The sequence below is a fragment of the Prionailurus viverrinus genome, chromosome A2 (genome assembly GCF_022837055.1).
Source record: "Prionailurus viverrinus isolate Anna chromosome A2, UM_Priviv_1.0, whole genome shotgun sequence".
Lineage (NCBI taxonomy): Eukaryota > Metazoa > Chordata > Mammalia > Carnivora > Felidae > Prionailurus > Prionailurus viverrinus.
Window position 1 is genome coordinate 60,782,676 of NC_062562.1, and position 23,879 is coordinate 60,806,554.

Genomic DNA, 23,879 nt, shown 5'->3' on the forward strand with positions numbered 1-23,879 from the left:
ATTTCCTGTGCCTGCACCCATGACAGACACGATCTACTGTGGGATTTCTGAACTTTGCTGGCAGCCATGCAGATGACCTGGGCTGGTCCTGACATTCTCTGCCCAGTATATGTGCCCCCAGGTCCATGCGGTGGCTGGAGCCACTGGATAGAGTTTAAAAAGCAGTTCTGGTAGGAGGAGCGAGGGGAACGGCTGTTTGTCCTCACTGGGATCTGAGCTGCTGGGGAAGCAATGTGTGTCCAGAGGTGAGGCAGTGCTCACTGCAAGAAACAGTAAAAGTGGTTGGGGGGGGACCCAACCAGGGCCATTAGTGCTCCCCCATCAGTGCCGAGGGACTGTTCCCACGGCATATCCCAGCACACAGCTTGGGTTGGATTGGGTTGAAGGCACATGTCTTCTCTCCCAGCTGGCTCCTCAGGGGTGGAATCTGGTTCACTTTGCCTTCGTGGCCCCCACATCTTCCACATGGAGCTGGGTTCACAGGCACTGCCCCTAAAATCATCCCTCAATCTGATCTGGCTTAACCTGCAGCTGCACCATTTTCAGGAGAGGCCAGATAAGTGGACTGCTGGGACCTAAGTGATCCCCAGGCCATCAGGAAGTAGGCGTGGGCAAGAAACCCTTGACCTTGTATGGAAATCACTGTGGGACTGCTGAGCCCCATTCCTGGGAATTATACACACACTTTAATAAAATGGAAAGGACTCTGCCCCCTCTCAAATTTGCCCTCCTGGGCCAGGAGCTGGGGGAGGGGCGTTGCCTGGAGAGCCCCTACCCCAGCAAAGCAGTTGGAGGGCACCCAGGGCACGTCTGCACCTGCCTCCCACCAGAGTGAGGCCCCGAAGCGCCATCCTTCCCCGAGAACCAGCACAGGGCCCATGCACCCGGGAAGTTAGCCGTCTGAAAGAAAGCTGTGACAGTTGGCAGAGCTGCAGGCCAAGCCTCCAGAGAGAGGGAAGGGTGGGCTCGCCCTGAGATTGGGGCGGGGGGGCGGGGGTTGTGTGTGTGTGGAGGATCTCGGAGGCCAGACGCCGCGGCTGGGCTCTGCCGTCAGGGCTCCGGACCCCTCCGGGCGGGCCGGGTGCCGGTTCCTCGCCTCCAGGTCCCAGACGGTTCTGGCGAGGGCGGGGGTGAGGGGCGGGCATCGGACCCCTCGGACCTGCGCCCTCGGGACCTCCCTCCACCGCCCCCCACCCCCACCCCAGGCCCTCCTTCCTAGGCGCAGGCCTCAGGCCCCTGACGGAGGCGGTCCCAGTTACCGCTTCGGAAAGTGCCAGGCGCGCGGCGCCGGGACAGCTCGCCGCCACACCCCCCCCCCCCCCCCGCCCTCCTCCGCAGCCCCTCAGTACACGCCCGGCTCCTCCTCCTCCTCCTCCTTCCCCAGGGGTGGGGGGAGCCGGCTCCGGAAGCCCCGGCCGCCACTGGAGCTTTGGAGAGGCGGTCCGCGCGGGAGCGCGCCACGCGGGGCCGGAGCTCCCAGCCGCCGGCAGTTCCTTGGAGGCCCCCGACCACCCCGGAGTCCCCCGCGCCCCCGGCCCCACGCGAGCCCCGGCCATGGCGGCTGTGCGCGGGGCGCCCCTCCTCGGCTGCCTCCTGGCGCTGCTGGCGCTGTGCCCCGGGGGGCGCCCGCAGACGGTGCTGACCGACGACGAGATCGAGGAGTTCCTCGAGGGCTTCCTGTCGGAGCTGGAGGCCGAGACCCGGGAGGACGACATGGAGGCCCCACCGCCCCCGGAGCCCACCCCGCGCGTCCGCAAAGCCCAGTCGGGGGGCAAGCCGGGGGAGCCTCCGGGGGCGGCCAAAGAGGGTAAGACCCCTAGGGGCACGCCTGGGGGAGGCCCACAGAGTGATGGGGGGCCTTGGGGCGCCCTGCACCTCAGGTGAGAATGGCAGGGCTTTGGCAGCTGTCCAGCCTGCCCGGCGTGAGCAAGGGCTCTGGAAGGCAGGAGAGAGCCCAGATGTCTGGCGGGACCCGGTGCCAGGCAGAGGTCAGTGCTGGCTTGTGGCCCTTTGCGCATGGAGGCACCTCCCGCAGCTCTGCTGCCCAGTGGTTTGGGTCGTCGGGGTCTCACACCGCCAGCCCCCAGAGGGGCGAGGATTGAGCCCCCTGGGGACACTGCTGCCCCCTCCCCAGACCTGTCCTGTGAACTGCCCTAATGCCCTAGGCGGGCCTGTTTGTGGCACACCCTGGCCATGCCCGCGCCTCCACCAGTCCCAGCCTCAGACTTTCCTTGGGAGGCCTCCCCTTCCAGGAACACAGAGGCAGGTGAGGGGCTATGAAGACCCCTCCCCACAAGGCAGCCGGGAGCAGCGGGCAGAGTGGTTTCCGTGGCCATGTGACTTAGACGAGGTAGTGTATTACCGGGGCGGCCAGCCCAGGGCCCTCTTACATAATCCACTGTCAATAAATCTCAGCTGTTTATGGTGGCTTTCTGGGGGGGGCAAGGGTCCTGTTGATCTCCCTCTCCCAGAAGACTCGAGGGTACCGTCCATCATTCCCGAGGTCAGCTGCCCCTCCCCTGGGTCTCCTTCTAGATCTTTCCTGGCTCCTTCCCCTCCCCTTGGGGGGCGGGTCCTAGGACATGGCCTCCCCCCACCTCTACTTCACATTCCAGACTCACTGTCCTGGCCTCTTGGATGCCACTGTGGCGGCCCCGTTTCTCCTGACTGCGTTTTGTAAATGTTTCTGTGGTTTAGGCCTTGTGGCCACTGTCCCCCATTAAGTCCTGCACAGCATTTACTGGGGGGCTGGGGGATTCCCACAGACAGCCCCCTGCCCTGCTCCCACTTCCTCCACAGACTCTGAGATGGGTGAGCAGCTACAGTGCCTGCCAGTCCCTCCGTCCTCTGTGTGGCCCCAGGACCCCCTACCTACCCCAGACCTCTTACTTCTTGAAGGGACATGAGTGGCCCTTTTCTCTGAAGCTTTTCTTGACCCTGCAGGGAGCTTCAGGGAGGCTCCAGACCCATGTCTTCCAGTGCGTGTGACAGCTGGTGGGGATGAGACCTCCTCCCCCTTTAGGCCGGGCCACCCCCGAGGCCTGGGTGGCTGAGTCACGTCTCTGCCCCTTCCGTGCCCGGCACAGTGTAACGCTCCCTGACCAGCTGACTGGACATGTGGGGGAGAAGAGGATGATGAGGGTCCTCTGTTGAGTTTGGCAGGTGGGAGGGTGAGGGCCTGTGTCCTGGGCCAAGATACGGTGTTGGCAGCAGAGACTTGCGGACGTTAGGCATGGGTTCCAATCCCAGCTCCTCCATGAGGCCAAGTGACTTAACCTCTCAGTTTCCCAGTCCAAGAACCAGGACCAAAGGAGGCCATGTGCGCAGGTTGTGGGCACCTTGGGGCAGCCATGTGGGGCATAGAGTGAGGACTCCATTGATTTGACCTCAATCTGCATTTACGACAGCACCTCTGGAAAAGGCCAAAGACAAAGGGAAGAAAGGGAAAAAAGCCAAAGGCCCCAAGTCGACCAAGCAGCCCCTGGAGGGGCCCCTCAGGCCACCCAAGAAGCCCAAGGAGAAGCCACCCAAGGCCACCAAGAAACCCAAGGAGAAGCCACCCAAGGCCACCAAGAAGCCCAAGGAGAAGCCACCCAAGGCCACCAAGAAGCCCAAGGAGAAGCCACCCAAGGCCACCAAGAAGCCCTTGGCCGGGAAGAGGCCCCCCACCCTGACCCCCTCAGAAGAAACCCCATGGTGGCCATTGCCCCTGCCTCCCAGCTCCAGCCCTGAGATGCTGCCCCAGGAGGGAGGTGTGTGCAGGCCCCTCCTGGGGTTGTGGGGCTTTGACCTCCCAGGCTACTGGGAGGTGGGGCGGGGGGGGGGGGTCCCTGGGCTCGGCTTCCTGCAGATCCCAAGGGCCGCTTGGACAGGGTGGGCTCTGGAGCCTCGTCATTGTCATGAACGTAGCAATTGGGTGGGAGCCCCCTCGGTGCAGCGGTCACCCCTCACCCCGGCCCAGTAGGGGGTGCTTGGCAGCCTCATGGCCGGGCTTTGCCATCTACTGTCCTGGGATCTGTCCCCTGAGCCCCACCGGAGCCATCCTCCTGCATGGCTGTTGGACCAGACAGCAGGGCCTGGGCTTCCTGGAAAGCCCTCCAGCTCTCTGGCTGTGGGGGCGCCATCAGGGTGGCCAAATCCAGAGCGGCCCAGGCCTCCTGGGAGCCATGTCAGGCATCGGGCACTGTCGGCAGGACCCAGGTCTGGCTCCATGCACAGTGAGGGCTCAGGGCAGGCTTCCCATCCACCTGCCTCTGGGGTTTCTGTTGCAGAAGGGGCCCTCCCAAGTCCTTGGCCGGGTCCGGGAGAAACGGATTTGGATCGCCAGTCTGGTGAGTGGGAGATACTCAATTGGCTCTGAGGGACCGATTGCCTTGGCCAGCTGGGTTTCCAGGATGGGCCCAGGCAGGGGCATCTGTGAGTGTCTTCAACAAGGCACCCACGAGCATTTCCCACAGAGCCGGAGGAGGAGACCGAGCCGCCCACATTGGACTACAACGACCAGATAGAGAGGGAGGACTATGAGGATTGTGAGTAGGCCCCCTTCTGCCCCCATCTGGACTGTGACCCCTGGCCTGGGGACCCACTGGTGGTCGGTTCACCTGGGGCCCTGCCCTCCCGGCCCCACTGCTGTCTGGGGCGGTGGGGGGGGGGGGGGGGGAGTTGGACTGGCTCAGAGCCCACCCTCCCCCTCAGTTGAGTACATCCGGCGCCAGAAGCAGCCCCGGCCACCCCCAAGCAGGAGGAGGCCCGAGCGGCTCTGGCCTGAGCGCCCTGAGGAGAAGGCTGAGCCAGCTGGGCCGGGGCTCGAGGCCCCCACGGAGAGGATCGGTAGGATGGGGGCAGCCGGGGGGGAGGGAAGGGTGCCAGGCACAGAGGGAGAGGGCTCCGGACCCACCCCTGCCTCCCACCTCCACAGAGCCTCCTCTGAAGCCTCTGCCGCCCCTGCTGCCTCCTGACTATGGGGACGGTTACGTGATCCCCCACTATGATGACAGTGAGTGCCCTGCCTGCCACACCCCTGGTTCCAGTAGCTCAGTGGGAGATGCATCCCCAATGCCCTGCCACCCCTCCCCTCCATGCCCACTTGGGCTCGCAGCCCAGTCTGCTCTCCTCCCTTGGGCTGGTGCCTCCTGGCCCCCTGGGGTTTCCCTCTCTGTCCTCTGCTCCCATCCTGTGGGCTGAGGCCAGCGCTTTTCTCTCCCTCCTGCATCCCCTTCTATGGGGGCCTGAGTCGGTCCCCGCCCTTGACCTGCCCCCAGGTCCCCAGCAATCTCTTGGCCCCAGCTCAGCTCTCACTCAAGTCTGCCCCTTCCTGGCCACAGGTGTCAGGTGTTACTTGAGGCCCATCCTGCGTGTGTCCCACCCCCTGCCCAGCCTGGCCTGCCTTTCCCCAGGCCAGGCCCTCCCAGGCCAGGCTGGTGACGTCCCAGGGTCTTGCCCATTCTGTCTGTGACTAGCTGGCCTCCCCTCAGGAGCCCCTCCCTCCTCATCTCTGTCTAAAGGCCCACCCCGATCCCACTTCCTCACCTCGCCCTCAGTCCTGTCCAGTCTCTGGCTCACAGTGGGGACCCTGGGGCAGCATCTGGGCCACCTCAGCAAGGCTCTCCCTCCCCACAGTGGACTATTACTTCGGGCCTCCCAGACCCAGGAAACCCGACAATGAGCTGGACACAGATGAAGAGAAAGAGAAGCTGAGTGAGTGGAAACAAGCTGTTCCCACCGCCAGCCCAACGCCCAGTGCAGGCCTGCCCCCCACGCCAGCCCCCTGCCCCCGGTGTAGGAGTGCCCCCCACGCCTGCCCCCTGCCCCCAGTGCAGGCCTGCCCCCCACGCCTGCCCCCTGCCCCCGGTGCAGGCCTGCCCCCCACCCCAGCCCCCTGCCCCCGGTGCAGGCCTGGCCCCCACCCCAGCTCCCTGCCCCCGGTGTAGGAGTGCCCCCCACGCCTGCCCCCTGCCCCCAGTGCAGGCCTGCCCCCCACGCCTGCCCCCTGCCCCCGGTGCAGGCCTGCCCCCCACCCCAGCCCCCTGCCCCCGGTGCAGGCCTGGCCCCCACTCCAGCTCCCTGCCCCCAGTGCAGGTCTGACTCCAGCCCCCTGCCCTCAGCCCCACATCCATGCCCCCTGAAGCCCGGGGCTAAGATGACAGGCTTCTTCCACCTTCCACCATTCAGAGAAACCCAAAAAGGAGGGAGGTGGCCCCAAGGAGGAGGAGACAGATGACAAATGGGCCATGGAGAAGGGCAAAGACCACAAAGGTGTGTGCCCGGGGGCTGGACCCATACAGCTGGGATCCCTATGGGAGAGCAAGTGGATTCCTGAGGCTCCAGGACCCTCTGCCCCACTTCCTCCCTTTGTTGCCTCCAGGACCCCGGAAGGGTGAGGAGCTGGAGGAAGAGTGGGCTCCAACAGAAAGAGTCAGTGAGTGAGGGGCCCAGAGGCTGCAGATGGGTGTGGGGGGGCTGGGGAATGAGTGGGGGTTGGGGGCTGGGGTGTGGAGGGGGCTGCAGATGGGTGTGTGGACTGGAGGGTATGTGGGGCAGCTGGGGCTGTGTGAGGGTGCTGAGAGGTGGGTATGGGGGCTGGGGTCCCCACAGCGGCAGCAGGGTAAAGGAGGTGGGGGCAAAAGACCCAAAGTCACATGTAGGTCGCAAACCTGGATTTCCTGGTAGTGCTTCAGGTCTCCAGAACTCTTCCTTGCTCTTAAATTCTTGGGGCCCAGAAGGGAGGGAGAGGTGCTGGAGTGTCTCTGCCCTGGGATGAAGCCTAGGGGACAACTCACAGCACAAGGTCCTGATATGGATGATGCCTGTGAGTGGCTGAGCTCTGGGGTGGCTGTTGCCTGTGGTTTCATGTGAGCCCCTGGCCCTTTGGAGCTGGCATCATCTGCCCACGCTCCAGATGAGGAAGCCGAGTCCCAGCAGGGGAAGCACATGTTGAGGTGGAGCCGCCCTGACTGGCGTCTCCTGATGTAAGGGGGGGTGGGCTCTGGGCTCCTTGTTCTGGGTTTGGTGGAGGGAGTGACCAAGCCAGTGGGCCACCATTCTTCGGGTGCTATGTCCCCAGAGTGTCCCCCCATCGGGATGGAGTCCCATCGCATTGAGGACAACCAGATCCGGGCCTCCTCCATGCTGCGCCACGGCCTGGGGGCCCAGCGCGGCCGGCTCAACATTCAGGTGGGTGTTGGGATGGGCCCATCTTGCGGCTGAGCACGGGGCTCTTGCAACCGCTTATTCTCCCCACTGCCCCCAACAGGCCGGTGCCACCGAGGACGATTACTATGACGGGGCGTGGTGTGCTGAGGATGACGCTCAGACCCAGTGGATCGAGGTGGACACCAGAAGGACCACCAAGTTCACAGGTGTCATCACCCAGGGCCGTGACTCCAGCATCCAGTACGTGAGGGGTGGATGGGACATTCCAGGGGGCCATTTAGGGGCCCTGTCCCCAATCACCCCTCCGTGGCACATAGTGGGCAGGGGAGCCACTCCCAGGGCCAGCTCAAGCACCATACAGCCCTGCTAGCTCTTAAGTTCTCAGGTCCGGAAGAAGGGGCTTCGGCTCCTGAGTGCCCGGGACCTGGGGCAGGGAAGGCAGCCTTGCTCTGACCGCCATCTGCTCCCCAGTGACGACTTTGTGACGTCCTTCTTCGTGGGCTTCAGCAACGACAGCCAGACGTGGACGATGTACACCAACGGCTATGAAGAAATGGTGCGCACTCAAGCTGTCAGCTCTGCGCCCACCATCTGGGCTGAGGGTGGGCTCTTGGCAGGGGTGGGGGGCTACTCTGAGGTCAGCCTCTCCCCAGACCTTCCATGGGAACGTGGACAAGGACACACCTGTGCTGAGCGAGCTCCCAGAGCCGGTGGTGGCCCGCTTCATCCGCGTCTACCCACTCACCTGGAACGGCAGCCTGTGCATGCGCCTGGAGGTGCTGGGGTGTCCTATGTCCCGTGAGTGCAGGGGGCCGGCAGGGCTCAGAGGGGTGGCTGGGGCCACCTGGGGGCTGGCTGGCACAGCTCAGGGCCCTGCCTGTCCCCCTCATCTCCCCCGCAGCTGTCCACAGCTACTATACACAGAATGAGGTCGTGACCACTGACAACCTGGACTTCCGGCACCACAGCTACAAGGACATGCGGCAGGTGGGGTGCTTGTTCCCTGGCTCAGAGCTTGTGTCCAGTGCTCCCATCCCAGACATGCCCCCCTGAGAGGGCCGCCAGCCAGTGCTCAGCTGGGGGCCCCTCCCTCTGGCACTAGGACTGGAGAGGGGCTGGGGTTGCCTTCAGGGCCCACTCCTACCACAGAGGCTTTCCCCACTGTGCAGACCAGGACGGTGGAGAGGCCTGGCCCTCCCCGCAGCCTGGACCGCTTCCATGGGAGGTGGGTGGGGGGCTTCGTAACTCCGTGTTCTCTCCCGAGCCCAGCTGATGAAGGTGGTGAACGAGGAGTGCCCCACTATCACCCGCACATACAGCTTGGGGAAGAGCTCACGCGGGCTCAAGATCTATGCCATGGAGATCTCGGACAACCCTGGGGATCACGAGCTGGGTGAGGGCCCCGTGGACCCCTGGAGGCCTGGCCCTCCCTGGCAGGGATTCGAGGCGAGGCTCTGGCACTGCAGCTGGGCCTCTGCCTGTCTTTGGAGCCTCTCTGGGGTCCCAGTGTGCCTTGCCAGGGCCAACAAGCGTCATCTGCCCCCATCCTACTGGGAGTGAGCCAGTCTGGGTCCTTCCTCAGATTCCCCGGGGCGTCAGGAGGCCTGGTGGTTGCTGAGGCTCCTGCTCTTGCAGGGGAGCCCGAGTTCAGATACACGGCCGGGATCCATGGCAACGAGGTGCTGGGCCGCGAGCTGCTGCTGCTCCTCATGCAGTACCTCTGCCGAGAGTACCGAGACGGGAATCCCCGTGTGCGCAGTCTGGTGCAGGACACACGCATCCACCTGGTACCCTCACTGAACCCGGATGGCTACGAGGTGGCAGCACAGATGGTAGGTGGGTGGGGCGGGGTGGTGGGGGCCAGAAGCTGTGTGGGCGGGTGGGGCAGCGAGGCGGGGCGGGGTGGGAGAGTTGGGGCGGAGCCGGATGACACCACACCCACCGGTTCCTCCAGGGCTCTGAGTTTGGGAACTGGGCGATGGGGCTGTGGACTGAGGAGGGCTTTGACATCTACGAAGACTTCCCAGATCTCAACTCTGTGCTCTGGGGAGCAGAGGAGAGGAAATGGGTCCCCTACCGGGTCCCCAACAATAACCTGCCCATTCCTGAACGCTACCTCTCCCCAGACGCCACGGTAAGGCCTGGGGGAGCAGCCCGGACCCTGGGGTCCTGAGCTGTGGACTTGAGGGGTGGGCTGGTGGGTGACCGAGCCAGCACAAGCCTGGGGGGACAGAGGGGGCATGAGTACTGGCAGGGAGGGTAATAGAGGCTACAGCTCAGACGCATGCCCTGGCCACCCCCAGGTATCCACAGAGGTCCGGGCTATCATTGCGTGGATGGAAAAGAACCCCTTCGTGCTGGGGGCAAACCTGAACGGCGGGGAGCGGCTTGTGTCCTACCCCTATGACATGGCCCGAACACCCACTCAAGAGCAACTGCTGGCCGCGGCCATGGCAGCCGCCCGGGGAGAAGATGAGGATGAGGTGTCTGAGGCCCAGGAGACCCCAGACCACGCCATCTTCCGCTGGCTGGCCATCTCCTATGCCTCTGCCCACCTCACCATGACCGAGCCCTACCGGGGAGGCTGTCAGGCACAGGACTACACCAGTGGCATGGGCATCGTCAACGGGGCCAAGTGGAACCCCCGGTCTGGGAGTAAGTCAGCCTGGGAGGGGCCGAGGCGGGGGACGTGGCGAGGCACAGGGCTGACTGCGGTTCCGTGTCTGCCCCCCGCACAGCTATCAATGACTTCAGCTACCTGCACACCAACTGCCTGGAGCTCTCCATCTACCTGGGCTGTGACAAGTTCCCTCATGAGAGTGAGCTGCCCCGGGAGTGGGAGAACAACAAAGAGGCCCTGCTCACCTTCATGGAGCAGGTGGGGGCGCGGCAGCATGTGGGCTGGGTGGGGATCGCGGGGGAGCCCTGTCCAGAGGGGCAGGGACCGGACAGGGGAGCCGCTGGAATGCGTGGGGCCTTGGCATGCACGTCCACGCTTGCCTCCTCCTGCAGGTTCACCGTGGCATCAAGGGCGTTGTGACGGACGAGCAGGGCATCCCCATCGCCAATGCCACCATCTCCGTGAGTGGCATCAACCACGGTGTGAAGACAGGTACCTTGTCTGCATGTGGGTACGGGCAAGCAGATCTGTGTGGCAGTGGCAAGGCAACGCCCGGCAGAGCCCTGATCCCCCGCGTCCCCACCGGAAGGTCTACCCTGGGCACAGGGAGGGCCAGGAGTTTGGGGGGCGGGGGCATCTCAGAGAGGAGGGCTGGAGGCTGGGGGTACGGGAGAGTCCAGGGCAGCAGAACCTGTCCTCTCTGTGCAGCGGGCGGTGGCGATTACTGGCGCATCCTGAATCCGGGTGAGTACCGCGTGACGGCTCACGCGGAGGGCTACACCCCGAGCGCCAAGACCTGCAACGTGGACTATGATATTGGGGCCACCCAGTGCAACTTCATCCTGGCCCGCTCCAACTGGAAGCGCATCCGGGAGATCATGGCCATGAACGGGAACCGGCCCATCCCACACATTGATCCATCGCGCCCCATGACACCCCAGCAGCGGCGTCTGCAGCGCCGCCGCTTGCAGTACCGGCTGCGCATGCGCGAACAGATGCGGCTACGGCGCCTCAACGCCACGGCGGGCCCCACCACACTCGCGGCGCCGACACCAGTCACCACGCTGCCCCCCACCCCCTCCCCCACCTTCAGCCCTTCGCCTGCCCCCAGCTCCAGCCCGGGGCCCTGGCACTTTCCACCCGAGACCACCACAGTGGGCTGGGAGGAGGCGGAAACGGAGACGGAGACCTACACGGAGGTGGTGACGGAGTTTGGGACAGAGCTGGGGCCCCAGGAGGAGATGGAAGTGGACGAGTTGGAGGAGGAGGAGGAGACAGTCATGGGTCCAGATTTCCCATTCACCACAGCCGAGACCTACACAGTGAACTTTGGGGACTTCTGAGCACAGGTCGGCCCACATCCAAGCCCTCGCCGCCACAGGAGCCCCAGCCATCGGCGTGGGCCTGGCCAGGAGGGGGCCCAGTCGGGCACGAGATCTCCGAGCCCAGGTCTTCGAGGTGCTCCTGCCCGGCCTGCCAGCCTCAGACACAACAGGCACGGTGGGGCGGGGGGGTGGGGCACACTTGTCAGCCACCTGCCCGACCACACCAATAAAGCAAGCTCACGGCACACGTGTTGGTGGGGAGGGGAGGAGGGGGTTATTGTTGGCCAGACATCAGGTCTGCAGGAGCTCAACGCCAGCACAAGGTCAGGCTTTTATTACAAAGCACCCCCTGCTGTGGTGCCAACACTGTGGGGAAAGGGTGGCCGGGGTCTCTGTGAGTCAGGGGTCCAGACCCAGGCCCCCCAGGTCCTCCTCCTCAGCTCCGAAGCCTGAGAAGCTGATGGGCTGGCAGGCCAGGCTGCGCAGATTCACAAGACAGGCGGTCTGCGTGCTGCTGAAGTCAGGGACAGCCACCAGCAGCACCCTCTGGTCCTCTGGGCCTAGCAGAGAAGCCACAGAGGCGCCCCCTCAGGTTCTGGGTGGGCCTGGCCTCCGAGGGAAGTCACCAGAAGCAAACAGGAGTTCCCCATCAGCACCATGGGAGTGCTGGCCTCGGAAGCTCCTTCTGGCCAGATGCAAGGGCCCAAGACAGCAGGACGGTCAGAGGCTAAAGCCATGCTGACCGGGGTGAGCGTGAACACCACTGCACACGTGTGGGCCGTTTCAGCCCCCACTCAGCCAGCGGGCCACCAGGCAGGCTGCCTAACCCCACGGGGCCTGGGGACTCCAGTGCGGCCTTTTCTGTGAGCCCTGCCCTCTCATGACAGCCCAGGCCTGAGGCCCCCAGAAGAAAGGACTTACCTCGGAAGATTTTAGAGCCAAAGCTGGGGGTGTTCCCACAAAAGTAGACATGAGGACACTCGGGAAAGATGAACGGGTCTGTCTTGTAGAAGGGGTAGCAACCTGGGGAAGGCCCACAGTGGTTGCGGCTTCTGGGCTCGGCACCGCACACGGCCGGGGTGGGGTCCTCCTCACCGAGCACCACAGCCCACCCGCTCACACACACTCAGGCTATGCTGGTAGCAGCCCTGCCTGCTAGGGTCCAGACATTGGCACATGAGCCTGGGGACAGGTGAACGTGCCCGCCACCTTCACCCTCCTGGGCGGCCCTGTGGCAGCGTGCGAGGCTCTGACCAGCCCAAACTCCTGATATGCTCCCTGTGGCCTTCAGCCCTGAGGGAAAGCTCCAGAGTACCTTCCGGAATGAGGGCCAAGCATCTGGACTTTTCCTTAGATAGGTCAAGGCAGGATTGCTGGGTACAAATGACGCCCACCCTCCAAGCACACAGGCCCCCTCATTGGGACCCTCTTGGCCCTTGACCCCATTACCTAGCGTGTCGGGGGCTGTGGGGCTGATGTGACGGATGCGCAGCGTCCACTCCAGTATCTCCAGGTGGTCCTCCATGCTGCTGTACCGGAAAATGTCGCTCACATTCTGTCCTGATGTCCCTAGGAATCTGCAAGGCAAGGCTCAGCTGATCCCCACCCTGGGGGCCAGCAGCTGTACCCCCAAAGGGCCCAGAGCTCCCCCTGCATTCTCACGGCTGCTGTCCCAGGCCAACTTTGACAAAGACACTAGGTCCCGGCCAACTGCAGCCCTGGACCCAACCCTCCCCTCCCAGTGCCACCGAGGCAAGAGGCCAGTGCTCAGCTGGGGTGTGGCCACAAGTGGCTACCTGACTCCATCAATGGTGGCCTGGTAGGGGTTGGTGACCAGCTGGAGGGTTGAGTAGGCAGTGGCCAGCGGGAACATGCAGGGGTGCAGGGGCTGCTGGGGGAGTGTGTAGTTGGTTGGGTCAAATTCTCCTGGCATCACATCCACGGGTACCGAGGCCTGAAGGCATAGGGAGAGTCAGGGGAGCTTTGTAAGGCCCAGCGCCCTCCATATGTGGCCCCTCCAGATCTCAACCACCCCTCCCCCGGCCCGCCTTCCGATGCCCAGCTGCAGCCTCAGAGACCCCAATGTCATCACCCACCTGGCCCCCAGCTCACTCACACTCAGCTGCAGGAGGATCTCATCCAGCATCTTGACGGCCTCCACGCTGGCTGCCTGGGTTTTCTTGGTTAAGTACTTGGCCTGGGGATACGAGTCAACAGGCTGTGAGGCCCCCGCTGCTGGGTGTGGTTAGGGTCTGCACCACGGGCTCCCCTGCCCTCAGAGTGGGCCCCGAGCAGAGGTCCTGGCATCACCGCAGGGCACGTCCCACCAGACATGTGAGGCCCTGGACCCCGACTCTCCCGGGGGAAGGAGGAAAGGAGGAGCTTGAATGCAGGCAGGCAGGCACTGTACCTTGTTGATGGAGTCTCTGCTCTGGGTGTTGTGGCTCAGGAGGTTCCCAGCCAAGATGACCCGGGACACGTGCGCGGCACTGCACTGCTCCCCCTCGTCCCCCAGCTGCCCGGTCACCACATCCACCAGCAGCTGGGTGCCCAGCAGGCTCTCGCCCCCACCTCCACCCAGGCCCAGGCCAGACACCAGCAGCACAAACCTGCGGGAGAAGTCGGGGTCCTCGTGGGTGCCCAGACGGCAGGTGTCCCTGCTCTGCACCCACCCTGGCCGCCATCATGGGTGAGCAGGGGACATGCAGCCCGGCACCTGTGATTTCCCGGGACCACCGGCCGGGCCCCTGCGCACCTGCTCCTCACCTGTCTGTGTCAAGGCAGGGTGCGGGCTCCTGAGGAGCAAGCTCTGCAAAGCAGTGGTCCTCCACCAGAAACTTCCCAGTGTCTCTCACGGAGCCGAGCACGGCCAGGACCGTCCCTGCAGAGCAGTGCTATTAGCCTCCAGGAGGGAAGCCCAAGAACCGCTTCCTTCCAGTCACTCACAACGCAAAACCGTCCAGTTCTCCTGTGCCGCGCTGGCAAATGATCATCTAGGACTTGGGACGGAGTGTGCTTCCCGGGGTCACGGCCTCTGGGTGGAGGCAGGAACACTGGCGCCCCCCTCAGGCCTCACCCACTGTCTGACCCTGAACCCAGCACTCCAGGGAGGCAGGGATGTGCCAGCACCTGTGTGCACAGGCCACCCCTCCTGCCCCTACCTGTGACCAGCTTGCACACATCAATTGTGCCTTCCAGTTTGATGCGCTGCAGTTCATCTTCCAAGACCAGCTCGTCGTCCGGATGGATGTATTTGCTCCGTGGGGGCTGGGGGAGTAGGTTGTGCTGGAATTCGGAGACGGGAGGTAGTTTTGGGGCTGGAGGCCACCAAGGCTCCTGCGCCCCACAAGTGAGATGGCACGGTGACCCCGACCCCCGATTCCCTGGGACCATGGCAGGAGGTCCCACGGGCGCCCACAGGACATGTCCCAGGGGAGGCATGCGTCAGCCAGCTGGCTCACCTCTTCGCTGATCTCCCGCAGGATGGATGGCTGGAGCGGCATGGCCTTGAACAGGGTCCCCACCACACAGCACTTCTCCCCGGGCTGTAGCTCACACAGCTTCTTTATTTGGACTCCAGCACCTGAGTGTGACGGGCATGAGCTCAGACCAGGCAGCCCTCCCAGACCACCCTGGGGCACTGCAACAGGCCTCACGGAGCCGTGCAGCCCATGGGCCTGGGCTCTGGAGGAGAAAGAGACCTTCGGGGGCAAGGACCCCCAAAACTAGTAGACTCGGCCCCGGGACAGAAGGATCCGGGATATGGTTAGGTCCCTGGATCCCGTGTCCTTATAAGAAAGGCAGACGTGCAGAGGAGGCACCATGAAGACGGAGGCAGAGACTGGGAGGCCCAGGCAGCCACCAGGGACTGGAAGAGGCAAGGAAGGGTCCTCCCTAAGAGCCTCCGGAGGGCACAACCCTGCCAACACCTGATGTCACACTCCTGGCCTCCAGAACTGAGATCACATTTCTGTTGTCCTAAGCTGCTCAGTTTGTGGCTTTGTCATCTGCTGCAGCAAAAAGCAATAGGGAACCAACAGTCTTACATCATTTATACCTAACTGTGACACTGGCTCTGAGGAGGAAGCATGCCAACTCTCTGTGCAGCCCTGCCCTAAAAACATCAGAGAGGCGCAGTCGGCCAGACTCGCGGGCAGGAGAGAGGGAATGCAAGTCCCAGGAGGCCTGTGGGTTTGTCAAGAGAGACCCTGAGCCTGGGGAAGTGCTGTCAGGACCAGATGGGGTCCTGTGTATGCTGGACCAACCTCTTCCTGAGCCCCTTCTGCCCTGGAGTAACCAAGAACATTCCACAGATCTACATCCCAGGGAGTGGAGGTGGGTAGTTCAAAACAAGAGGAGAGCGCCAGCACCAGACAGAAATGGCATGGAAACACACCCCCAAAGCCTGTCTGCAGGGCCCTCGCTCAGCCCTGGGGGGGCCGTGCCGAGCAGTGAGTGGAACTTCTCCACACTGACAACACGCCGGAGTAGATGTTACTGCCCCGACATACAGCTGAGGAAACGGAGGCACAGGGAGATTGAGTGACACGTCCAAGGGTACACAGCTGGGGCCCAACGTGCGCAGCTGAGCACCTGGTAGAGCCACACAGCCCTGTGTCGAGGGCAGGACAGCTGTCCAGCTGGACAGCGTGTGGGCATCGGGCCAGACACCAGCACCAAGAGTGAACACCAAGGCCTGTCCTCACCCTCCGCAAGCTTCCAAACCAGCGGGAGCCAAGGCAAAGGGAACAAGAAAGCCCTGAGGGCTGCTGTGGCCTCTCAAAGCACAGGACAGTAAGCTGAGGTCACGAGGGAAGACGGGGAAAGAGCGTGCCAGGCAGAAGCGATGCCAACACTGAGAAGGGGTTCAGTGTGGTCGGGAAGCTCAAGAGAGACAGACAAGTCCCGGGACAGGCTGAAGTCTGGTCGGAAAGCCTGGCAACGTGCGGAATCCACGCGCAGGGATGCATTCTGGGAGAAGCCAGCTTCAACCCCAGCCAAGGCCCCATTCACCACGGCCGCTGTCTGAACTACTGACCCATCTGTGGGCAGAGTAAGACAGCTGTTTTCTGTCACTGGGCAGCTTTGTTAGCAGGAATGGTGACTGCAAGACAGGTGTGGTACCAGAATGATAGCAGTGACACAGAAACCGAGGAGAATGGAGGAAGCTGCAAGGGAAGCGAGGAAAAGGCCACTGGGAGCCAGAGGAAGGAGCCCCTCATCATGTGAAGAGAGGAAAGGTGACAGCACTCGTGCCTGCAACAGAGACAACAGAAAACATCCCTGGCAGGTGTGATGGTCTAGTTCTCGTGCCTATAGTGAAACCAAAGGCGATGCCGTCGGCTCAGTGGGGTGGGACGGGACAGGCGCCTCTGTCCCACAGCCTTCCTGCTGCTTCCAGTGTGCAGCCAGAGCTGGGACCACCGAGTCCAGTGCTGGGGGCAAGGAAAATGAGTAAGACACGGTCCCACCTATGAACATTCCAGTTTAACAACGTAACAGAGGAGTTGAAAACTACATGGAAAGCCACTCTTATAAACAGAAGAATTGAGTGAGGCAGCAAAAGTCAAAGGTGGGAGTCCTGCACAGAAGAAGTGGGGAAAAAAGAAAAGATGTGCCTTGCCCAGGCCCCTTGATTAGGAAAGACAGGAGAGCCCCAGGGACAGGAGACTCATGCCCAACCAACACGGAAGGTGCAGAGGAGAAGCAGACAGACAGACAGACATCAGCGAGCACACAGGAAGCCCCCTAGAGAGGCGGTGGGTGTCTTCACGGACACCCTGGCTCCCAGTGCCTGGTGGCTGGCCTGCCACACTGAGCCCCTTGCTAGCCACAGCATGGACACACAATCTGAACTCAAGAAAAGGAAAAACGTACGCTTACACCAGTGAAATCATCACGGCTACGCCAGAGCTCAGCCCCATCTCACCCAGCCTCGGAATTAAACCTCACTCTAAACCTAGCAATTCCTAAGCTAATCCTCATGACTACCTGAAGAAGAAACTGAGGCACAAAGAGGTTTACATTCCCAAGATAACTGAGAAGTGGGATAAATTGAAGAAGGTTCCAGCTCTACCAGGTCCCTCATATGACATTTCTGAAAACTCCAGGGACCCTCTGGGCTGGTGGGGAGGAAGCACTTCCCCGAATTCATCACTTACCCCAGTGCTGTTTGGCCCGGCTCACCAGGAAGGGCCTCATTTGGATGAGGCGGGTGGCATAAATGTGGGCATACTGCCGGCTGAAGCTGCGCTCCCCCAGCCGGAAGGGCTGCGAGGAGTTGGTGTACATGGACACAGGCACGCGGGCAAAGGTGGCATTGCTGGCTGACGGCGGGGAGAGCAGAGTATGGGCCCTCTGGGCAGCCTGCTCAGAGAACATGGCTGCGCTGGATGCGTCCAGACCTGGTGCTCACGCCGAGGAGGAGGCAGTCACTGTGAACACACAGACGTGTCCCTGCAACCCCTGCCCATCCATGGCTTTCCTGGTGTGTCTCCACTGCACCCATGGGCACTGGGAGAGGAGGGGAGAGCTGCGGCTCTCCCCACACATGGTTCAGCATGGCACCTGGAAGTCAGCTGTGCTGGATACCAAAGTGTGCCTTGGAATCCTCATCCAGAAAGGAGAGCTAGGAAATGCTTCGCCCACCCAGAGCTCTCCAGACCTGCCCCAGGTATCCACGGCTGGCCTCGCACCTCCACCTAGACAACTAGCGGGTGTCCCAATTCTACCTGCCATCCACCCCCATCTTGCTCCCCCGCACCTGCCCCATCTCAGGGCATGAGGGCAGTCTCATTATCATATAAGTCTACCATAAGATAATAAGCCTATTTTAAACAAAACAAAATATTAATCAGTCACTCCTTTGCTCAAAAGGCCCTCCGTTTCAGTGACTAAAACCCCAAGTCTCTACTGACATCTGCCCCAGCTCTTCTCCCTCCACTGCCTACAGGTGCAGACTCGCTGGCTCCCCCATACCCTGCTCTCCCTGTCTTTGCTAACGCTTCACCCTCTCCAACTGCAACCGTCCCTTGGCACTTCTATTTCTCCCATTTTCCTGTTTACTGAGCCCCGACCCCGCCTCCCGGCGGCCGCCCAAACCGAACGCAGCCCCGACCCCGCCTCCCGTGGACGCCCAAACCGCACGGAGCCCCAACCCCGCCTCCCGGCAGCAGCCCGGGCCGCACCGAGCCGCGCTCTGAACCACGAGCCGGTGCAAACCGTCGGACAGAGCACATGGGACGGCCTTCGGTCCCTCCTTTTTCGTGCATGGTTTCGGGTACCGCGAGGTGCCCGTACCCTGCTTGTACCGCACGGCTCTGGGCCGGGGCGGAATCGGACTGACTTCCGGCCCAAACGGCTGAGCGGGGCCGCAGCCCTGGAAGAAGTCCTGGCCCGCGCTCTAACTTCAGCTTGTCGAATGCAGCAGGGACCCTGAGAGAGGCCGCCCAGCCTCCGCCACGCGCGGACTCGGAACCCCGGCCCCGCCGCCGCCGCCGCCGCCACGCGGGCCGGGGGACGCGGGCCCTAACTCACCAAGCCGCGCGCTGCCGGCCACCTCCCGCCAATCCGCGCGCACCACCCCGCCCCTCTCCGCGTGCTGCCTCCAGCCAATCACCAAGCTGCCCGCTCCGTCTATCACCTCGGGGCCCGCCCACCTCCCTGGGCTCGCGCGCCCCGCCCCTGACGCCTCTACCAATCACCAACCCCCCCGTTCCGTCCATCACCGTGGGGCCTGCCAATCCGCGAGCGCCCCGCCTCTGGTCGCGCCCCGCGTTTCCCGGACTACGCGGGCCGATGGGTGCTGCGAGACCCGAGCGTTCGCGTGTCCCGAGGTGTGCCTGAGGTCCGCGGGCGGAGAGCAGAGCTGGGGACTGCGGTCCGGGACAGAGAAGGAGCGCTTCGGGCTAGGGTTAGTGTTAGGGAAGCGGACAGGCCGTGGCCCAGCGTACACTGAACTCTCCTTCATCCTGCACCCGCCCTCGGCTGTCCCGGCGCCGCGCCCGCTGCGGGGTGCTCTCCCCCGCACGGCACGGATGCCCGGAGCCAGGGCGCCCTGGCCGCGGAGCTCGCTCCCTCCTTCGCACGCGCAGCCGCGGGGCGGGTCGCACACACTGAGCGTCATTCCCTGCGCGCCGCTTCCGGTGCCGGTCCGGTCTCCAGGACAACGGGGGTCGTGAGGGCGGGTGACACCCCAGAGCTCCGGCTGCAGGAGGTCCCTCACACTTGCTGCTGCATCGCATGCTGTCACAGCCCGGGGAAGGCGGCGGGGGCCCAGGGCCGGTGCCGTCGGTCGTGGGGGTTGGGGCGGGCTCCCGACGGTGGGGACGCGTTTGTGCAGCACCCGTGAAACGTTTGGAGAATTGTGCTCCTTGCTGCCCCGAGCTCGGGCGCAGACCTGCGGCCCACCGATGCCACGTGGCAGCTGGACCACGGCTGGCAATTGCTAAGTTCTTACTTTGCGACAGAAAACGAGCCCCGATTTGTTCTCTCCACATAGGGCTCTTTGGACGTGAGACCAAAGATGTTCTTAAATGTGTAGATACATAAAAGGCCTCAGGGAGCTGAAGGCTCGACAGAAGCTGCGCCTTTGGGAGTGGGCCCCTCAGAGCCTGATAGAGTGTCCCCGGAAAGCCGGGGCTGGGTGGTTGCGCCTGCGGTGCAGGGTAGGGGTCTTCTATGATGTTCACTCGCGTGTTTTTATGTGCAGTTTTTTATTCTGGAAAAATACCGTTTCACCCGCTGTGAAGTGTCTAGTTCAGGGGCATTAAATATATTCACAGTGTTGTGCAGCCATCACCACCACCCATCTCTGGATCCGTTTCATTATCCCAAACTGAATCTCTGTCCCCGTAACACAGTAATCCCCCACTCCCTCCCCCCATCTCCATTAATTCCAATTTGCTGTCTGTCTCTATGAATGAGCCTCTTCTAGGGTACCTCATACAAGTGGAATCATAAATATTTGTCTATTTGTATCTGGCTTATCATGTATTTAAGGGGTACATCTTCAAGATACCTCCATTTTGTAACGTGTCAGAATTTCCCTCTTTTTTATGGGCCAATAATACTTTGTGGGTACAAACCACCTTTTGTGCATCCATTCAGTTCGCCAATTGACATTTGGCTCGTTTTCATCTTGTGACTACCATGAATAATGCTGCTTACCTACAAGTGCAATTGCTGGAGCAAATGGTAATTCTATGTTTAATTTTTTTTTTTTTTTTTTTTTTTTTTTTTTTTTAAAGAGAGAAACAAAGCATCAGTGAGGGAGGGGCAGAGAGAGAGGGAGACAAAGAATCTTAAAGCAGGCTTCAGGCTCCAAGCTGTCAGCACAGAGCCCGACTCGGGGCCCAAACTCACAAGCTGTGAGATCATGACCTGAGCTGAAGTCGGTCGCTTAACCAACTGAACCACCCAGGCGCCCCTTCCATGTTTAGTTTTTTGAGGACCTCCCCCTACACACACACACAGTTTTCCACAGCTGTTGCACCACTGTGCATTCCCACCTACAGTACACAAGGTTTTTCAGTTTCTCCACATCCTGGCCAACACTTGTTCTTTTCTTGTTTTTTAACACGAACTCCTTTTTTTTTAAAATTTTTTAAATGTTTATCTTTTTTTAGAGACAGAGAGAGACAGAGCATGAGCCTTTTTTAGAGGCAGAGAGAGAGGGACACACAGAATCAGAAGCAGGCTCCAGGCTCTGAGCTGTCAGCACAGAGCCCGATGTGGGGCTTGAAGCCATGAACTGCGAATTCATGACCTGAGCTGAAGTTGGACGCCTAACCGGCTGAGCCACACAGGTGCCCCTCTGGTTTTTTGATGGTAGCCATCCTAATGGGTGTGAGGTTGAATCTCAGTGTGGTTTTTATTTGCATTTCCCTAATGATTAGTGACACTGAGTGTATGCACTCTGTTATTTTTTTTATAACCTGTGCCTTTGGTGTCATAGCCAAGAAGTCATTGCCAAATCCAGTGTCATGAAGCTTTCCCCCTATGGTTTCTTCTAAGAGTTTTATAGTTGTAGCTCTTAGGCTTACGTCTTTGATCTGTGTAGGATTAATTTTTATATATGATTTTAGGTAAGGGTTCAACTTCACTTTTTGCATGTACATATCCAGTTTTCCCAATGCCATGTGTTGAAAACACTGTCCTCTTCTCATTGAATGGTCTTGGCATCCTTGTCAAAAATCATTTGGCCACGCATCCAAAGGTTTATTTCTGGGCTATTTCACTGGTCTGTCTGTCTTTATGCCAGTACCACAGTTTTGATTATTGTAGCTTTGTTGTAGGCTTTGAAATCAGAGAGTGTGAGTCCTCCCACTGTGTTCTTTTTCAGGATTGTTTGGCTATTTGGGGTCCCTTGAGATTCCATATGGATCTCAGAAAGGGTTTTTCCATTTCTGCAAAAAATATCATTGGGGTTTTGATAAAGATTGCATTTAATCTGTAGATCACTTTGAGTAATACACTTTAACAATATGAAATCTTCTAATACATGAACATGGAATGTCTTTCCAGTTATGTCTTTAGTTTGTCTTGTTTTTTTTCAGCTAAGACAGCAGAAGAGATGATTTGTTGTACACATGTTATATTCAGCCACAAGTGGAAACAGAGTTAGTCCTGAAAGTCACAGGTCCAGGGCAAAGGACTAAAAGGGACTGCTTTGGTATGAGCAAGGCTTGTGCTGTGTCATTGCAATCAGATGATGATGGATGTTCTAGAGCCATTGAATCAAGTTCTAGAAAGTAGGCATGCAGTCCAACAATTCGTACCAGCATCCCTGGCCTCTGGCTTTCCTTGTTTCTGCTCTTGGGGCTTCTGTGGGTGCACAAGCTAGTGGTTTACTTGGACCTCTGCCTCTTCTTTCTTTCTTTCTTTCTTTCTTTCTTTCTTTCTTTCTTTCTTAATGTTTATTTTTGAGATAGAGAGCAAGTGGGGGAGGGGCAGAGAGAGGGAGACACAGAATCCCAAGCAGGCTCCATGCTGTCAGTGCAGAGCCCGATGTGGGGCTCTAACCCACAAACCGTGAGGTCATGACCTGAGCTGAAGAAATCAAGAGTCAGATACCCAACTGATGGGGCTACCCAGGTACCCCTGCCTCATCTTTTACACTTAAGCCTGCACATTCGCTTCTTCCTCCACGTGGCTTTCATGATGCAGAGGTTTCCAAGAAGATGGTGCTAAGGCTAAGAGAGTATGTCCTTGGCTGTTTTCAGCAATGTATTTTAGTGTCCAGTGTACAAGTGTGTCACATTCTTGGTTATGCTAATTCCTAAGTGTTTTGTCCTTTTGATACTATGTAAATGGTTTTTATTTTTATCTTTTTTATTATTTTTTAAGTTTATTTGAGAGAGAAAGTTTGAGTGGGGGGGGCAGAGAGAGAGGGGGAGAGAGAATCCCAAGCAGGCTCTGCACCGGCAGCATGGAGCCCCATGTGGGGCTCAAACCCACGAACTGCGAGATCATGACCTGATCCAAAGTCGGACACTTAACCGACTGAGCCACTCAGGCACCACTTCTTCTTCTTGATTTTAGAGGACAAGCTTTAAGTCGTTTATAATTGAGTTTGATTTTAGCTGTGGGTTTTTCGTATCTGTATTTTATTACCTAAGGTACTTTCCTTCTATTCTTAGTTTGTTGAGTGGGTTTTTTTTCTTATCATGAAAGGATGTTAAATTTTGTCAAGTACTTTTTCTGCATCAGTTAAGAAAATCTCTGTTAATGCGGTCTGTTACAGTGATCCGTTGTGGTATGTCTAACCATTCTTACATTTCAGAAATAAATCCCACTTGGTGGATTTATGAACCAGTTGATGGAGTTACAAAGCAATATTACCATAACACTAGCTGAGTTGGAAAGACACGCTCCTCTGTGGTTTCTCTTTCAGCACACACTCACAGTACTTCTGACATAAGATGTGTGGGTTTTCCACACGTTAAGCAATTCTCTGTGATGCCAGCTGAGTCTCCTCTAGTTCACTTGACATCATCTTCCTGGAGTTACTGTCAGATCCCACGAGTAAGGGCTCACACCCACAAGACTGTCCCCACTTCAGATGCCAATCTCAAGTTCAAGGTGTAACTTACACTTCTGACCAGTGGGTTATAAATCAGGCTTCTCACAACCCTGAACTTTGGGTTGAATAATTTGCTATAATGGCTCATAGACCTCAGGGAAACACTTATATTTACCATTTTATTATATAAAAGGATATGGCAAGGGAGACTGATGAAGAGCCAAATGAAGGGATATACAGAGTGATGTCAGAAGGGATCATGAGCATAAGAGCCCCTGCCTCTGTGAAGCCGGACTGTGTCACCTTCCTGGAATATGGATGTTCCCTGGAGCTCTGGGAACCCTGTACTGTAGGGACTTTATCATGTCGTCAAGATCAGTCATTGGCTCACTGTCCAGCCCCTCTCTGCTTCCCAGAGGATTTGTGGGGCAAGGCTGAGCACTCCAAGCTCTTAGTCGTGGCTTCATGTTTCTGGTGAGCAGCCCTCCTAAAGCCATCCAGGAGCCCACTCAGAATCACCCATTAGAGCAAAAGACATTCCTTTCACCCAGGAAATCCCATGAGATTTAAGAGCTCTGCGTCAGGAACTGGCACCAGAGACTGAATATTAAAAAAAAAGATGTGCCCAGGGCTCTCATTACTTAGGATATTACAAGAGTTTTAGGAGCTCTATCAGCAGACAGAGGCAGAACCCGACATGTACATCTTGTTATTTCACACTAGCTTTTATAATTGTCCATGTATTTATTTATACCGGAAA

At 59.7% G+C, this 23,879-nt stretch overlaps 2 protein-coding genes across 5 annotated transcripts; one reads left to right on the forward strand and one right to left on the reverse strand.

Annotated features, from left to right (window-relative positions):
- The first annotated feature begins 1,358 nt into the window (after positions 1-1,358).
- AEBP1 (AE binding protein 1) lies at positions 1,359-11,342 on the forward strand. The gene is made up of 21 exons (XM_047848992.1): positions 1,359-1,807; positions 3,408-3,752; positions 4,272-4,331; positions 4,458-4,529; positions 4,696-4,830; positions 4,919-4,996; positions 5,620-5,697; positions 6,172-6,255; positions 6,365-6,418; positions 7,064-7,173; positions 7,253-7,392; positions 7,624-7,708; positions 7,806-7,950; positions 8,054-8,139; positions 8,422-8,545; positions 8,788-8,984; positions 9,107-9,286; positions 9,456-9,807; positions 9,891-10,030; positions 10,165-10,264; positions 10,481-11,342. The coding sequence occupies exons 1-21, from the start codon at positions 1,555-1,557 to the stop codon at positions 11,113-11,115; spliced, it is 3,453 nt and encodes a 1,150-aa protein (XP_047704948.1). The 5' UTR covers positions 1,359-1,554; the 3' UTR covers positions 11,116-11,342.
- Positions 11,343-11,395: 53 nt separating this feature from the next.
- POLD2 (DNA polymerase delta 2, accessory subunit) lies at positions 11,396-19,193 on the reverse strand. 4 transcript variants are annotated; one of them, XM_047848997.1, is made up of 11 exons: positions 19,050-19,193; positions 17,259-17,531; positions 14,559-14,680; positions 14,259-14,382; positions 13,864-13,978; positions 13,508-13,706; positions 13,214-13,294; positions 12,894-13,051; positions 12,547-12,674; positions 12,019-12,120; positions 11,396-11,657 (listed from the first exon to the last, which is right to left on the reverse strand). In XM_047848997.1, exons 2-11 carry the CDS (start codon positions 17,476-17,478, stop codon positions 11,497-11,499), a joined length of 1,410 nt encoding a protein of 469 aa, XP_047704953.1. In that variant the 5' UTR covers positions 17,479-17,531; positions 19,050-19,193; the 3' UTR covers positions 11,396-11,496. The 4 variants fall into 4 exon arrangements, with proteins under 4 accessions (XP_047704953.1, XP_047704950.1, XP_047704951.1 ...); XM_047848994.1 differs by lacking the exon at positions 19,050-19,193 and adding an exon at positions 18,634-18,716; XM_047848995.1 differs by lacking the exon at positions 19,050-19,193 and adding an exon at positions 18,397-18,626.
- Between the last annotated feature and the right edge of the window lie 4,686 nt (positions 19,194-23,879).